Source organism: Procambarus clarkii, chromosome 91 (assembly GCF_040958095.1).
Source record: "Procambarus clarkii isolate CNS0578487 chromosome 91, FALCON_Pclarkii_2.0, whole genome shotgun sequence".
In the NCBI taxonomy this organism is placed as follows: Eukaryota; Metazoa; Arthropoda; class Malacostraca; order Decapoda; family Cambaridae; genus Procambarus; species Procambarus clarkii.
This window is the reverse complement of record NC_091240.1, coordinates 3,448,515-3,466,447: the sequence shown is the minus strand read 5'-3', so window position 1 is coordinate 3,466,447 and position 17,933 is coordinate 3,448,515. Positions and strand designations below refer to the sequence as shown.

General features: G+C 41.5%; 1 protein-coding gene across 7 annotated transcripts in view; it reads right to left on the bottom strand.

The window, feature by feature from the left end:
• Nucleotides 1-5,551: 5,551 nt before the first annotated feature.
• Nucleotides 5,552-17,933, bottom strand: part of LOC123773929 (transient receptor potential-gamma protein-like) — a 197,151-nt gene continuing 184,769 nt past the window's right edge. For 4 of the 7 annotated variants that reach the window (XM_069318652.1, XM_069318656.1, XM_069318653.1 and 1 more), the window contains 4 exons: nucleotides 14,195-14,396; nucleotides 9,413-9,537; nucleotides 7,633-8,391; nucleotides 5,552-6,036 (listed from right to left, as the gene is read on the bottom strand). In XM_069318652.1, the coding sequence (XP_069174753.1) occupies nucleotides 7,672-8,391; nucleotides 9,413-9,537; nucleotides 14,195-14,396 (1,047 nt within the window). In that variant the 3' untranslated portion in view covers nucleotides 5,552-6,036; nucleotides 7,633-7,671. Of the gene's footprint in view, nucleotides 6,037-7,632; nucleotides 8,392-9,219; nucleotides 9,245-9,412; nucleotides 9,538-14,194; nucleotides 14,397-17,933 lie in introns of those variants that run through there. The other 3 variants (XM_069318654.1, XM_069318655.1, XM_069318658.1) reach the window with 2 other exon arrangements.

Here is a 17,933-nt window from a genome sequence, read left to right as displayed (position 1 = left end):
ATAAGTCATTAGTAATACAATGACAATGTCAAGTGATAATACAGTGATACACAAATGAATCAGTTAAATAATAATGTTACAGTAATTCATTTATGATACAGTACAGTGATGATACAATATGGCGATGAAATTGATTTGATGATAATACATTAATGCTACAGTGATGACACATTGATGAAATACGGATTCAATGATGATACAGTGACGATATAATGTTACAGTGATGATCCAGTTAAAAAATAATGAATGCCACCTTGACCTTCAAGATCCAAAGTGGGTAAGCCGAACCCGTTTCAAATTTCAGTTTCAGTCGTCATGAAGGGATGTAAGAAGGTACACAGATAGTTTCAGTCGTCATGAAGGGATGTAAGAAGGTACACAGATAGTTTCAGTCATGAAGGGATGTACAGAGGTACACAGATAGTTTCAGTCGTCATGAAGGGATGTACAGAGGTACACAGATAGTTTCAGTCGTCATGAAGGGATGTACAGAGGTACACAGATAGTTTCAGTCGTCATGAAGGGATGTACAGAGGTACACAGATAGTTTCATATCACAGACTCATCCACAGACACTCGTTAAAGCGGCTTGTTCATCTCGTTCAGGTACTCGAACCATTCCATGCATTTGTCCAACAATTATACGGCGGCGCTGCCTCAGTTCTACGGCTGTTGCAGAAAACGGTACATTTTTGTTTTTGTACAGGGCCAGGAAGAGGTAATTTACATTATGAGCATGTAAATGGGGTAACTCCTCAGATTCACACACACACACGCACATGGCGTGTTGCTGACGCCTTAGTGAAACCCGTTTGTAGTGACATGTGTTGTTGTTACTATGGAGAGTTCGACTATCGGTCTCTAAACGGCTGTTTAGGGCTTATAGAGCTAGACAAAGCCAGTTGGGACGCTTATTTACAGTATCAAATGTGTTTACACATTTTCTTCCCACTAATGTGTGGGGGAAAGTGTGCGTAATCCCACTAGTATGGAAAGTTAGCGTAATGTGGCTGCGCTTTTGTAGTTTCAGTTCGACACATACCAAGAACCTGTGTGTTGTGCGACAAAAGGTATATATACCGAAAATAAACATAGGGTGCCTATGGCTCACTGTATCAATATATTAAATCTTTATCCAAGTGCTCTAGATTATTAGTTCCAGTGTGTTTTTATGTGTTGGGGTGGGGGTGGGGGGATGTGAATGTGTGTGTGGGGGGGGGTGAATGAGTGAGTGAGTGAGTGAGTGAGTGAGTGAGTGAGTGAGTGAGTGAGTGAGTGAGTGAGTGAGTGAGTGAGCGAGTGAGTGTGTGTGTGTGTGTGTGTGTGTGTGTGTGTGTGTGTGTGTGTGTGTGTGTGTGTGTGTGTGTGTGTGTGTGTGTGTGTGTGTGTGTGTGTGTGTGTTTGTATGCGTGCGTGCACGAGCGTGAGTGAAAATGTGGGAAGTGGATGAGCCCCCCCCTCTTAGCTTCACTATAGTCAACTCTTCCATGGAGCTTTCAACAGAGCAACGTATAAATATCACATGATATGATATATATATATATATATATATATATATATATATATATATATATATATATATATATATATATATATATATATACATATACATATATATATATAAACATATATATTTATATATAAACAAATTTTTCACATTGGTTAAAAAATAGAAAATAAATTCAAAATATATATAACAGCCTAAAACTCTCACCTCGAAATAGACAAGATATGTATTCTACATGAACAGATAACGCATGATTCCCACAGAGAATCATTACCGAACTGTGTAAGTACTACACCATTCAAATAAACGAGTGAAAATTACCAGAATTCTCAGGAAGGGAACAAGGACTTTGAAAAGTAAATGACTTAGGCTATAAAGATGACTAGGCTGCGGGTGAGTGAGTGTACACTCTTACTCAGCCCCTCTTCATCAGGGGATGAAGAGGTATACACTCTTCATCAGCCTCTCACTTCCCTCGTTATTTTCTCTTCCGTGTCTTGCGCTGTTAACAACATTCTCTAAGAGAAGTTTGATCGTGCTTTCACCTCACACATTCATCCGTACACCAACTTTATCACCCTTTACTTGTGCCTAGTTCATCTATGTTCCTTGATTTGGAACGCCACTTTCCGATACACTTTCTCTCACTAATCTCTGCATTGGTCTTTCTTAGCCGACCCGTAAACGACAAAGTAATTTAAAAACGCTTTAGCATGCGAAGCTGATATTTTGTTTAAGAAGGCTTAGTGTCTGATGAACCAGGTCTGGACACTGTGTAGGTTGGTGTGGATACACAAGGGTGGACAAATCCACAAGGGCCGTGACGTGGATTCGAACCTACGTCCGAGAGCTATACAATACACCAGGGTGTATTCTGTTCGCTGGGTGTAGCTTGGTGTGGACCAAAAGGCGGGTTAAGATTTGTCAACCATTCGTCGCAGTTACGTACTCGCTAAACTAACAAAACAGCATGACTAGAATAATTAATATCGGAATAGTAATATGTATACATATATATATATATATATATATATATATATATATATATATATATATATATATATATATATATATATATATATATATATATATATTAAGAAATAACCAAGTAAAAACATCAGTGACAAATTATGGATAAATATGTACACAGATCAATGTTGCAAAAGAAATCAAATATACTCTTCTTGTCCTTTACACCAGAGTATTTCGTCCACCAAAATGGTGAGACCTTCACACCACCCTGAATCAAGGTCAAGCCTATATGAACTTTCTTAGTAAAAAGAGATTTGAACAAGTACAAATCCCTTATATTTTCAATAAACATTTGATTACGTAGAAGTCCTTAACCTTATTATTAAAAGATTTGTTTAAATAAGTTAGAAATAGGTTGACGCCATAGGGAAGTGTGTGTGAGAGCCAACAGGACTATATTCACCTTTAGCAACCATTATAAAACATTTTAACCCATGATGATCCCACCCGCCAGACACAGTTGGGATGATGAGGTGCTTGCTGAATCAACTCGACATACTTTGGCGTTGTGTTATTCCCATCACCCTTCTAGTTACTGCATCATATCAAATGTGATATAAAAATATGGTGGGCAGATGATCTCATTAGGAGTGGTGCTCCTATAGCAGCCACCTTCAAGTGGCGCCTTTGGTCTAGATCCGCGGGGAAAGCGATCAACGCAACGACGACTTCACTTGAAAAGCCCGTCCACCCTGGTAGCCCCAGTGTAAGCGACTTGTGTTGTTTTGGTCACTTCTGGAGACCGAGTCTTCTTACCCAAGCGTATAAAAAGGCATTATTTCTTTTTATATATATATATATATATATATATATATATATATATATATATATATATATATATATATATATATATATATATATACATAGCTACAGGGTAATACAAACAATTAAAATTATCATAATTTTGACACTGACAAGAGATTATCACCTCATAACATACTTTAAAAAGTGTTCGTTGCAAAAAGATAGAAAAGGAAATATATATGTATATATATATATATATATATATATATATATATATATATATATATATATATATATATATATATATATATATATATATATATATATATATATATATATATTACTAGCGGATGAGGGAGGTAAGCAGGGTACAAACACCACATAGGCTTTCCAAGCCTCGTCCTCCACATAATAATAAGGCTCACTTCTCCTAGCCATTCAGAAGAACATTTAGCACTATGATCACCCCTTCGTAAGGCTCGTGTAATACATTATCCACCACGTGTCTCCCCCTTCGAGGAAGTAACAACTCTCCCAGACGTCTTGATAAAGACTTTATGCTCGTGATGCGGTGGCGGGAAGCCTAGGCTCACCCGCCGCCCGCCCGAGCACTTGGTTTAAATTTTCAAATTTCTCCCGCCATCAAAACACCGGTTGGGAAGGGAAGATCAGTATGAGAAGGGAAGTGATGATGCTGAGGAGGAAGAGATAGTTAAGTTCCCCATAGGTCCTGATGAAGGACCCAAGGGAACACAGAAGAGAGCGAGAGGTGAACCCTGTCTCCCCTTAAGGGCCATCCGAAACTCTCTTCATTTTTGTAAATATGCAACACAGCTAATAGCTATATCTAGTGACGATGAAGTGAACGACGAGAATAATGACATTATGAGACTAGTATCAACGAGATATGTCGCTGTTTGTTCACCAATGCGTGTTCTTTGGAGTAGGAAAGTGATTGCCTGGCAACACAACCGCTCAACACAAATATATTGTGTACGAAATTTCCTACCTAAGTGTTTCCTGATTAGTACCCCTAAAGCGGCGGAAAGTCCACCTTAAATCTTTCTTTAATAGTGTAAAAAACGCTCTTGTACAAACATTTCAGGGAAGCCTTAGACTAAACAATGTCCTCAGGCTTGTACATGTAAGTAATCTTATTACTCCTTGAAACCGACCAAGGAACCCATATATTATATAAATAGCACCACCTGCACTCATTCGCATGGCTCCTAAAAATCTTTCGGTATTGCAAGCAAAAGGATATACTATATATATATATACATATACATATATATATATATATATATATATATATATATATATATATATATATATATATATATATATATATATATATATATATATACATATACATACTAACGCTTTACACCATTACTTATTATGTTCATTAACAGAGTAAGAAAATGAAGAAACATGTCCGTTATAAAAAGCAATACATGTGTTCTTTATGTACATCTCAACCCGTGTTATATTTAATTGTTTACACTTATATTTACTCTTCACTTGAATGAGTTTAGAGTCCACGAACATGAGCCTAGTCAGACGCTGACAGTGCAGTCGTCTGGGGCGTCGTACAGCGTACCGGGCGTCGTACAGCGTACCGGGCGTCGTACAGCGTACCGGGCGTCGTACAGCGTACCGGGCGTCGTACAGCGTACCGGGCGTCGTACAGCGTACCGGGCGTCGTACAGCGTACCGGGCGTCGTACAGCATACCCACGCTTCTAGCTCTCTCTACACAGGCTTCCATAACTGTGCACTATTTTCCAATCACGGGGCTCCGTTTTAATATCACTGAACACATTCGTATTTTCCTTGCCCCATTACCATTTTCTCTCATTTTCTGTTATGTAAACACAAATTTATCCCACGCCACACTCTATTTTCTTCTCACTGGTGTATGACTTACAACGCTATTTCAGCTCAATGTCTTTATCTATTGGTCATTCAGCCAGCGCGTAAGATATGTCTCACGCTAGGGTACATTAATCTAGTTAAAAGTTACCAAAAACTATATACATTCTCCATTAAAATCTTCAGTGTTAACCATATTAGCATAATATAACAAACATCTCAACACTTTATCAGTTAAATATAATATATGAAATAATCCCTAAACACACACACTCATATATATATATATATATATATATATATATATATATATATATATATATATATATATATATATATATATATATATATATATATATATATATATATATATATATATATATATATAATTTTCAGCCGTGTCATACAGTTAAAGAAAGTCAGAAATGTTCAGGATCCTGCACCACACCTCCTGTGCACAACCTCATATTCATAAACACCGCCACAATGATATAGTTATATAAAACTTGCGGTCGAACACGAACAAGGGCATATGTCCTTCGAACTCGGACACGGGGGTATGTTCTCCCTTCGATCCCACCATTTCTCCGCTGTTGCTTCCCGGTAAAGGAGGCAGTACCGCGGTCCATATGAGGCAATTGTGAACTTTGTACCAGGTTATCTGAGGGGAAAATGTCCCCCTCATTCCACCACCCCCAGATGGTGACCGGTTGTGGGGCGGGGGAAGAGTGACCCCTCTCAGTGACAGGGTACATTGCGCCCAAGAGTCGCGTGTCAGGTCGCCAGTGCGCGGGTGAAGGTAATTTTCGGCCTATTTACAGATGGTGGTGGATGAGGGCGCTTGTGTTGTTGCTGCTGCTGGTCCAAAAGGCTTTTAATCTGCAAGGAAAGTATTGGAATCATTCGGGGGCAGCAGTTGATGCGTGTGAATAAAGTTCATAGAAGATTTGTGTTATTGTCTCAGGTAGGCTTCAAATTTTAGGCTCTAATATTTCCACTGGACAACTTGAGGTATTAAGGTAATAAATATATTGTGATACATCCTAGCATAATTATTCTGAAGTTACTTGTTTTATATCACAAAAAGTGTAAAATTTTTGATAAATGATTACTCATTGAAATAGAGAATTTACCCTATCTAAGGTTATAATACAAAGTGGAGTGGGATATGAAGCATGCATTTATATATATATATATATATATATATATATATATATATATATATATATATATATATATATATATATATACACACACACACACATATATATATATATATATATATATATATATATATAGATATATATATATATATATATATATATATATATATATATATATATATATATATATATATATATATGTCGTACCTCAGAATGCACTTCTCAGCCTACTATGCAAGGCCCGATTTGCCTAATAAGCCAAGTTTTCCTGAATTAATATATTTTCTCTAATTTTTTTCTTATGAAATGATAAAGCTACCCATTTCATTATGTATGAGGTCAATTTTTTTTATTGGAGTTAAAATTAACGTAGACATATGACCGAACCTAACCAACCCTACCTAACCTAACCTAACCTATCTTTTTAGGTTAGGTTAGGTTAGGTAGCCGAAAAAGTTAGGTTAGGTTAGGCTAGGTAGGTTAGGTAGTCGAAAAACAATTTCATTTCCCAATCATTTCTGTCCCTCCTGGGAATCGAACCCAGGATCCCCCGATTGCGAATCGAGACATAAGCCAGGTGTACTACGACAGCACTGCTACATTTAGATAATAGCCCCTTGAAGAGCTGCTTGGTTACATACCCACAATGATGAGTAGTGCTTCAGGCCCACAGGGTACTACGCTCTTTGTTTACAAGCTAAAAATACATCACTAGGCTGCACAATTTGGGTTAGGGTCTCCTCTATTTATAACACTGCAGCACCCACTCACTTTGGTTCAAACAGGCCACTGCTCTATGGCGATGTAACAGAACAACTTGTCCTCTCGAGAAAATAAATCACACTTGACGTCAAAATACCCAACGGACAAAATATGATATACTACAAATCATTGCTAATCACAAATATTCCCGTTTTCTAAGTGTGGGGTCGCTCGGAGTTTTTAGTACATCATTTGCTATACGTTGTTGCAAGTCGAGAGGAATGACTGATCAATCATATGCTCAATCCTTACTAAATAAGGATAAAATAATAAAGAAGGCCTTATTATTCTAGCGATTCGTCAATCCCAGAGAAAATGCTGCACTCTGTGTGGTCAGCACATCTGCAGCATTCAGAGATGTACAAAAGCCTGAACAAAATAAATAAGCATGGTGCTTTCTTTTTATAATTACTTACCTAACATAGTAACAGTCCTTCGACAGTCGAGAGCATAGGCCCAAATGGATTAAACTCTGGCAAACGAAGCAACATCTTCAAATATGAAATTAGGAGCTAGGTAATAATTGAATTTCACAATATAGCCGCCTTACCGTGGTAAAAAAGTGGTGGAGGCGGGTGTGGGGCGAGGATCAGAGCCACCCGGCGGCCATGTGGCGGTTGACTGGCTGGATACCAGGCAGACGGGGCGGCTGGACCGACCCGTTGGCTGGCGGACCGCCGCTCACCAGAGGCTCCGAGGACTCGCTCACTGCAAGTGGCGGCAGAGACCCACTACCACCTGACGAGGGCGACGTGGCGGTGGGGTTTGTTTCCGTCAGATTGGAGGCGGTGGGTACTGGGCGAGGCCACTGTGGGTAGGGTGGCGGAGGCTCCGTCTCGGTGGATGAGTGGGAAGGACTGCTGCTGCTGGCGCCCGCGAGCGCCGACTGATCAAAGCTCACAGAGTTCTTGGGCGGCCTCTTGGTGGTCTCGTGTTGGCTCACCAGCGCCGCCGCATCCAGATGCATCGTGCCGCTCCCCCGCGACCCACTCCGCTCCCGTCGTGTGCCCTCCGAGGAGCCGTCCCCGCCCCTTAATATCCCCGGGGGCAGGCTCTGCAGGGGCGTCGGGGTATCGGTCCCGCCCCGAGCATCCTCTGAATCCCCGTTCATCTCGTTGCCAGGATCGGAGGAGAGCGACTCGTCGGAGCGGGACCTGGATAATAACTTTTTTACTTTGGCATTCTTAGCGGCCTCGACGAGCGTGCCCCAACGCTTCTTGTTGGTCGGGCGGCCGAGTCTCGCCTCCGCCAGCCTGGCCAGCCGCGCTAGCTTGTTTTGCGGGGAGCGCTTGACGGCGACCTCCGCCACCTGCAGAGACCAGGGCACACTAGTCACCAGGGGCACTCGCCCCTCACAAAGCCAACGAAAATGGATAACTTCCGCCTTAAAAAATCAATAAACTGTTTCATGATTTATATATATATATATAGAAATACATATATTTTCCGTTGAAAAAGATGCACTCATGAATATATTCTTCAAAATCCTTCAGCATATTTCACACACTGTGATGTACATTATAAATAATATGGTAAACATTCAGCAATGTATCTTGTGACATAAGAAAGCTAAGAAAAAAATAAACATTGAGGGAAGGTGTCTGCTTCTTTTAGGTAAAAGGGGGGGGAGGGTGTTGAGTAGGTGAAGAAGAGCAGTGGGTGAAGCAGCGGAGCTTGTCACTACTCCACTACTCGAGGAAACATTAGTAGTGGTCGGCTAGCCTGCCCCACCTGTCCGCCTGGAGACATGACACACATTAACACTAACATTTGCGGCACCTGGACTTAGGGGGACCAACAGTAAACGCAGGCGATAAGTCACAATAACGTGGCAAAATAATGTTGACCAGACCACACACTAGAAGGTGAAGGGACGACGACGTTTCGGTCCGTCCTGGACCATTCTCAAGTCGATTGTCTTTTGACCATTCACAATCGACTTGAGAATGGTCCAGGACGGACCGAAACGTCGTCGTCGTCCCTTCACCTTCTAGCGTGTGGTCTGGTCAACCAACAGTAAACATTCGTGGGGGAGCTCGACGGTGGTGATGGTGTGAGAGGAGATAAAATAAATCATAATTTCATCGAGGGATTTCAGATGTGTAGTTATCGAATGGGGAATCATAGCTTTACTTACAATCTTAATATGTGAGGTGGTTATTCTGAAAGAAAATTATGTTTGGAATCATTTAGTAAGTGTTAATGGGGGATCTATCATATATCGATATTTAGCCATATACTTATTCAACTGAGACCTGAGAAATAGCATGCGTAAGTATACCACTTCGGTCGCTTTATGTCACAAACCTTCCTCAGGAGGCACTCCTTACCTCCACCGTTGGGGGCAGGACCGTCGACGTTCCTAAACTGAGGTTAGAACTTATTGAGTTCACGCCCAGGTTGAATCCTTTCATGAGTCTTCTCTCCTTTTGACGGTTCTTCTTGCCGCCAGTACCTAGAGTAGTGTCCCATAACTTCATTAGAGAAACTCGTTTTCTTCAAATGTAAATAAGATACATTTTCTATTTTCTCAGGATAGACTTAAGAGTTACAAATATTTTTTTTTTTGAAGGATCTCACTTAGTATAAACATAAAATTTCCAAAACAATAGGAAGAAAGACATGAGAATGGTGCTGATTAAACTATAAATACAAATTGAATAAATTCATCCAAGACTGATACAAACATGACCCATGCAATAAAAAAGAGACAATCAATTCTGACTGAATTACAAGAACAATGATCCTGAGCATTACAATCATCATGATCATTGTAACTATGACCAGCATCAACTACCATCAATTTAAACAAGAACAAAATCTGTTTCTTAAACCAGTAATCACAGCACTGCATCTCACAAGAAATAGGAGTCAGCAGTTTGAGGCCTAATATAAATTGCACCACCAAATCTTAAACAATTAAATTGAATTATCCAATTCTGAATAAAATTGGACCCATCTTCATATAATTTATGATAGAATTTGACAGTAAATGTCTGTCTAGTGACGTGGTAGACGTAATGAGCGGAACGGGTATATATATATACTGCGATATATCTGGCATATTAAGTCACGTCTATCTGCCAGGTGTGTATATGTTGTATGTGTGTGTATACGTACCTCTAGTTTTACGTGTATGGTGTATGCCAAGTTTTGCTTAGTAGGACTGTGTATGCAGTGTTGTGTGGTAGGCCTAGTAATACACACAGTGGGTTGTATGGTATACACACAGTGGGATATATGATATACAGACAAGATGTACATTCCGTTTTTTATAACACACACATCTGGTGGACTGAATAGTGTATACACTCAATGTGTTGTATAGTATAACCATGTTATATCACATGACGTACACACCGTGCGTTGTATGACATACACACTGCGGTTTGTATGGCATACACCCAGTTGTATGGCAGGGTGTTGCCATACAACACTATGTCATATCCCGTCACGGGTGTTATGATGGCCACTGTACGTTTTATATGAAAATTGTTGGTGTCTAACTGCATTAATTTTCTGTACATAGATATCTTTATGCAGGCGATGAGTCACAATAACGTGGCTGAAGTATGTTGACCAGACCACACACTAGAAAATGAAGGGACGACGTTTCGGTCCGTCCTGGACCATTCTCAAGTCGATTGTCTTGAGAATGGTCCAGGAAGGACAGAAACGTCGTCGTCGTCCCTTCACTTTCTGGTGTGTGGTCTGGTCAATAGATATCTTTGTCTCTCTAACTCCTGCAGTTTCTGTCTCTCCAGTTTCTTCATTTTACGTATCTGATGTAACACAAATTCTTCAATTATTCTTTAAAATATTCTCACTCGTTCCAGTTACAATATATATATATATATATATATATATATATATATATATATATATATATATATATATATATATATATATATATATATATATATATATATATATATATATATATATATGTGGCACGTGTTAGTGTGTGAGCGAACGAGCTTAGAAAGCATATTTACATGGAATTTAATTGCGTGCATTCATGCGTATGCGTGCGTGCGTGCATGCGAGAATGTGTACGTGTACATATGAGACTGTTGGATCATTAGGAGTTGGGGAAATAGGTCGTTGGAGACGCATGCAAGAAGGCGGCAGACAGATGTCTCGGTATCTTCGGGTCTATAATTCTCCGGTTAAGAGAAGCAGAACAGGTCGGCAGAGAGGAGTTATGTACACAAAGGGTGACCAAGTCTGGCAGCTCAGGCCTCCATAACTGGTTAGTTGTCAGGTTCGCTCCCCCCCCCCCCACGTTCCTATTCCTTCCGTGGTTCACACCCAGGCTAAGCTCAGTTATCTCTAAACAACAAGTGCTGTAGATAAATACATGTGCGTTATTTATATTGTGTATTAGAGCCCGGCCCATTTATGTGGTGCGTCAGAAAACGGACTTGTGAGGTGTGGGGGGATTGGCAGTTGATTATGTAGTTGATTATGTAAAATCAACAATTGTTTACAATGTGCAGTGTGAATCCATCAGTCTCCTGAGGCTGATGGATGCCTACTACTACTACTACTACTACTACTACTACTACTACTACTACTACTACTACTACTACTACTACTACCACTACTACTACTACTACTACTACTACTACTACTACTACTACTACTACTACTACTACCACTACTACTACTACTACTACTACTACTACTACTACTACTACTACTACTACTACTACTACTACCACTACTACCACTACTACTACTACTACCACTACTACTACTACTACTACTACTACTACTACTACTACTACTACTACCACTACTACCACTACTACTACTACTACTACTACTACTACTACTACTACTACCACTACTACCACTACTACTACTACTACCACTACTGCTACTACTACTACTACTACTACTACTACTACTACTACTACTACTACTACTACTACTACTACTACTACTACCACTACTACTACTACTACTACTACTACTACTACTACTACCACTACTACCACTACTACTACTACTACTACTACTACTACTACTACTACTACTACCACTACCACTACCACTACTACTACTACTACTACTACTACTACTACTACTACTACTACTACTACCACTACCACTACTACTACTACTACTACTACTACTACTACTACTACTACTACTACTACCACTACTACCACTACTACTACTACTACTACTACTACTACTACTACTACTACTACTACTACTACTACTACTACCACTACTACCACTACTACTACTACTACTACTACTACTACTACTACTACTACTACTACTACTACTACTATGTAGTAGCTGCACAGACGAGATTTTTATTTGTTTCTCTATTAGGAGAGGTTAAACAAATTGTGATCAGAGGACCTGACGGAGCTGAACCAGACTTTTAACACTGGCACGGGATCGCCTTGTTGCCTGACCTCGAGCCGCGACCATGTACTAATTAGTGTCAAAATAATGAACACTACCTGGGAAAAATGTGGTTATCAACTGCCGTATGGAAGGCCCATAGAGAAAAAAAAAAGTTACTTTACAGACAGAAAAAACCGTCTAAAATTAAAAGAGAATGTTAGTTGTTGATGCACTTGAGTTTAAACGATGCATCAAGTCTAAGGAAGAGCGTGGGACGCTGAGTCACTGCACTGGGACAATATACGAGGAGGGAGAGACATACAGACTACACTACTAGGCAAATGCTTAATACTGGAGGCATGTGCTGGGGGACTGAGACCAGTGGGCCGTCTCTCATGCGGTGGTGACAAGCAGGCAGTCAGGCAGGCAGCTCTCTGACGTCGCCGCTCCCGGAACCTTGCTGGCTTGGTGCAGGGAAATCAAGTACGCTAGCTCCTCTAGAGGTCCGTCACTGTATAAACCAATTCTCATCAAACCACAACATCCTAAATCTAGGGACAGCTGACAGGAGAAGGAAGGGCCGGAAACTTACATACTGTGAAGAGTGCCGTCCCAGCCAACCCGCTCTCCAGGCGGCGGTGTTTGTGACCTGTCTTGACCCCCAAGACAGGTCACACACCGCGGGATGGGGGGCGTGTGGCGGCCGGGAGGGTGGCTGGCTGTCTGGCCGTACATGGCAGGTGCCATATCATACCCCCCCCCCCAAGCTATGGTGCACTAGCGCATGGCACACTGGCACACTAACTGTCCTGGACATGACCGTGTCTAGGACACGACTTTGTCCGGACCCAGCCTGAGTTGTTGTTGTTTTAGGTTCCGCTACTCAGAACAAGAAGTTCCAGTAGCACGGGCTATGGTGAGCCCGTAAACCCCAGCCTGAAGCATGACGCTATTTATATATAATCCAGCATAGAGTCACGAGGCTGGGATGAAGGCACGGGCGAGAAGAGCTGATCACTATATAACTTATCATTAATGTTGCTTCCTGCAGTTACAGCCCCGCTCCTGTGCCGGGTAAGGCCACTACGGGCTCACCATAGCCCGTGCTACTTGGAGCTTTTGTTCCAAGTAGCTGAATCTAAAACAACAACAACGTTGCCTCCTGTGAGATGAGGTCAGTGTTTGTCTTGTACCCATAAGACCAAAGGGCACAATTTCTGGCAAATTAATAAACTTACAAAAGCTCTATAATGACGTACATTTAATAGCTTGACTTAAACAATCTCTTGACTTTCCTCTCATTAATTTCTAACACATGCTACATAAATTTGCATAATTTCAGATAATAAGGTTGAGATGTGCCACACAGACTACATGGCGCAAGCCATCCAACATGAGCGTAACCTTAACCTCCCCACCATGCATGAGGCAAGCAAGCACATGGCCTCCAGCAGGCAAACATCCGCCCCCCCTAGCTACCCTTCAACATAGTCTCTGTGTTGTCTCAACAGCACAGGGGCGGGAGAGATCTCCTTGCAAGAGACGGTACAAATCTCTCGGTCACAGCCTCGCAGCTCAGATGCTGCTGCTGCTGCTACCCCCCTTCCCTTCCCTCTTGAAGATCTGCCATGAAGTCATCCCCTGAGGGGCGGCCCCCAGCACAGCCACCCTCCAGGGGTGGGGGTGGGCACTGGACAGAGGGAGAGGCAGGCGTGGACGTGGACGAAGGGGCGTTGATAACTTACTACCGCGGGGCAGAATACCTTGACCAGTGGAGGTCGCCGTCGACGTGTTCATGCCCGAGTTCTTGAGGATCTCGACCAGCTCACAGCGGAAGGCCGAGATGTCTTGCTTGATCTCATTGACGTCGTCTTCCGTCACCCCTTGGTTCTCAGCCTTCCTCTGTTCCACCGTCACGTACCGGCGCACCAGGTTCCTCATGATGTTCTGTCAGAAAGAAGGTAAACGTTAGGAGACTCCTGCTGGTGTGTGTTCTCTCGCCTCTCACAGGGACTTGGATGCTCATGAGCCAAAGGAATTAACAGGCTTTCCTCTATGTTTAGAAGCTGAAGTGAGATTCCAGCTTTCTCGCAATGTAAGCTGAAGATATACCAGCTGCAAGGTAGGAAAAAAAATGTTGTTTTTATGCATTTGTAGCTGTATGGTATTATGTTTTGATTAATAAAAGCTTGCTACAAAGATTTCGTGCTTGCATAATCACTCTTTAGTCAGGAGAATGCACCATAAACACCAAATGTGTCAAAAGTTATATAAACAATCAAGAAATTTATATTTGCAACAGAGAAAGCCAATGGGCGACCAAAGCTGTAAGCTGACCACTACTACTTCTTGCATACACCGCTCTCTAAGCCAAAGATAAAAGCCAGTATAATTAAACAAGCAGAACAAAAGCAGAGACATCACACATTCGGCAACACAATGTGTGGGGGTCTGAGCCGGACGCTTCCAATGTGTGTCTCACGCACCGCATTTCCTCCTGATTCCTATCCAATAAATGACCAATTGTTTACAGTGTGCACCTTAGTGCTGTGTGCAGGCGAGGAGTCACAATAACGTGGCTGAAGTATGTTGATCAATCCACACACTAGAAGGTGAAGGGACGACGACGTTTCGGTCCGTCCTGGACCATTCTCAAGTCGATTGTCAACTTGAGAATGATCCAGGACGGACCGAAACGTCGTCGTCCCTTCATTTTCTAGTGTGTGGATTGGTCAACACCTTAGTGCTGTCTCCTGACCTTCGCTTTCAGTGTGAACAGTCTTGTGTGTTTAAATGCTGCTAACATGTGGGAGTTTTGAACAAATCCACAAGGGCCGTAATGAGGGTTCGAACCCACGTCGAACTGTGGTGTTTTATCATAACGTGTTTTGCCAAATAGGAAGCGTGATTGTTTTCTTGTTGATACAGTCCCTGGAAGGGTGACAAACGTCGACCCCGGTATTGAAGGGAATCATACAGCATACCAATTACTTTTTTTGTGGGGTGGGGGATGGGGTGGGAGAGGGGATTTATGAGGTAGTGCCATAATTACCCCCAGATGATTATGTCTAATATTAAATTTTCAGCATTGTTGCTTTTATTAACGTATTGGGGGCAGAGATCTGGTGTCTAATATATTCGGCCAATGAACAGAGGGGGATCATATTTAAAGCATATAAACTTAAGGGCAAGTTATTGCACTTATCCTGCTCTCCACAAGCTGCTCCTGAGGGGAGGGGGGAGAGGGAGGAGAAATTAAAGTGGACAATATAGCCCCCCCCCCAAAAAAAAATGAAAACTGTGAAATACTAACTCAAGTTTTAACATATGCAATTGACTCATATTTTCCATATCAGCTACAATAATTGTGTTAGCACATATATGAAGAAAGAGTTAAGCAGCGCCCTATATATATATATATAGACACCCACAAGACCAGCAGAGGAGCGGACACGGAGAGGGGGGCGCTGCTCCCCGGGGGGCTCCCGCCTCTGCAAGAAAATCATTATTAGCCAAATTGACACACACACACACACTCAACACACGTTAGTGGCTATTAGATATATGCACAGAGAATTCAACACGGCGACGAAGTAGCGAGGAAGGGAAGGGAAGGGAAGTATAGGCAAGGGAGAGAAGGCAAAAGAAAGGGAGGGAAAGGGTTTAAGGAGAAAAAGGGAGAAAAGGAGGATCAACACGCAGCAAGCTGGAACACACATGCCCTCCACCACATAAAAATACAACACCAAAAAGAGAAAAAAACAATATATATATATATATATATATATATATATATATATATATATATATATATATATATATATATATATATATATATATATATATATATATATATATATATATTATATTATATATATATATATATATATATATATATATATATATATATATATATATATATATATATATATATATATATATAATCCATTTTTTATTTGGGGATTTTTACATTAATTTTATTGGAAAGAAGAGACATTCTAATTAAACGTAGTGATGGCACTGACTGTAACTATGTGTGTACGGCACACACCACATGGCACTCGTCACTTGGGCCAGGTCATGCGAGGTCACGGCCTGTCACTCCAGGTCATCGTCACTCACGTTAACTCACGTCACGGTGGGCCATTGCGGGTTATCATAGATCAGACGAGGAGTCACAATAACGTGGCTAAGGTATGTTGACCAGACTACACACTAGAAGGTGAAGGGACGGCGACGTTTTGGTCCGTCCTGGACCATTCTCAAGTCGATTGTGAATGGTCCAAGACGGACCGAAACGTCGTCGTCCCTTCACCTTCTAGTGTGTGGTCTGGTCAACATCACAGGTCAGGTCAAGTCAACTTGTGCTCAAGCACATAAACAGCGAGTCTTTCAATGTCAACAACAATATAACATTTTTTCAGGAGTCTGCCAGTGATAAAGAGAACACGAGGCTATGAACGAACACCTGAAGTCATCTTCTTGGCCCAGTAATTAACTCTCAAATGAATTTTACATCGAGCGTGCAACTGTTTGATGGACCTCCCTGCACCCAGAGGACAAGATACCCGGCGCGTTAGACAACTGCCATCTTACCCTATACTTCCTTCCTCTCTACGACTAAGGACTAACCATCCCCAGGGTGAGGTGAACCCCATCATACAAATTTTTACCTGAATGCTCCCTATCTACTTCTCCGAGGGTATGGGTCCACTCATATATATGTATATGGTATGCATGGTACACACAAGCTAACACCCTAGCAGCCTAATAATTAATTACTACCATTTTTGTATCATGGAGCAGTAGCTGAAGGCAAAAGACTCAACATAACCTAAACTGGATCCCGTCCCTTGTTGGAATCCCATTAAATGAGAAAGCCGATGAAACTTCTTAATTGGCAACTCGTCCTCCGTGAACCACAAAACAATCCAACCCAGACTAGAGTACATAAGAAACACCAACAAACTCTCACACCTCAACAAAGCCCATCTACACCAAAGAGTAGCTGAAGGTTCGTCCTCTGCAATATGGTATCTTCAGGCCACCAAGTTAGACAGGTTAAATATCCCAAAAGGAATCAACAGGGAAATAGCAGTCCGGTTATATAGACTACGTCTAGGTTACAGATGAGTCCAGAGGGAATAGAACTTCTGCCAAACAATCCCGGAAAAGCCACTACCTCACTATCTTCTGGAAAGTCAAACAACCAAGAACTTTAAGAGTCCCTGAATCTTGCAGTAACCACCCTGAAGCCATCAACATTGCACTATTCCTTCCCTCCGTCCCATCCCAAATCCTTATCCTGATCCCTTTTAAGTGCTATATAGTCGTAAAGGCTTGGTGCTTTCTCCTGAAAATTCTCTTCCCTTCTGGTCAGAAAAGGTGTCCAGCACCTGGAGACCCTCATAAACACTTGTCAAGCAGTATCCTCCCCCGCGATAGCAGCCTGACGATTTAAGTGCAGGTTAAGTGAGGTCGCAG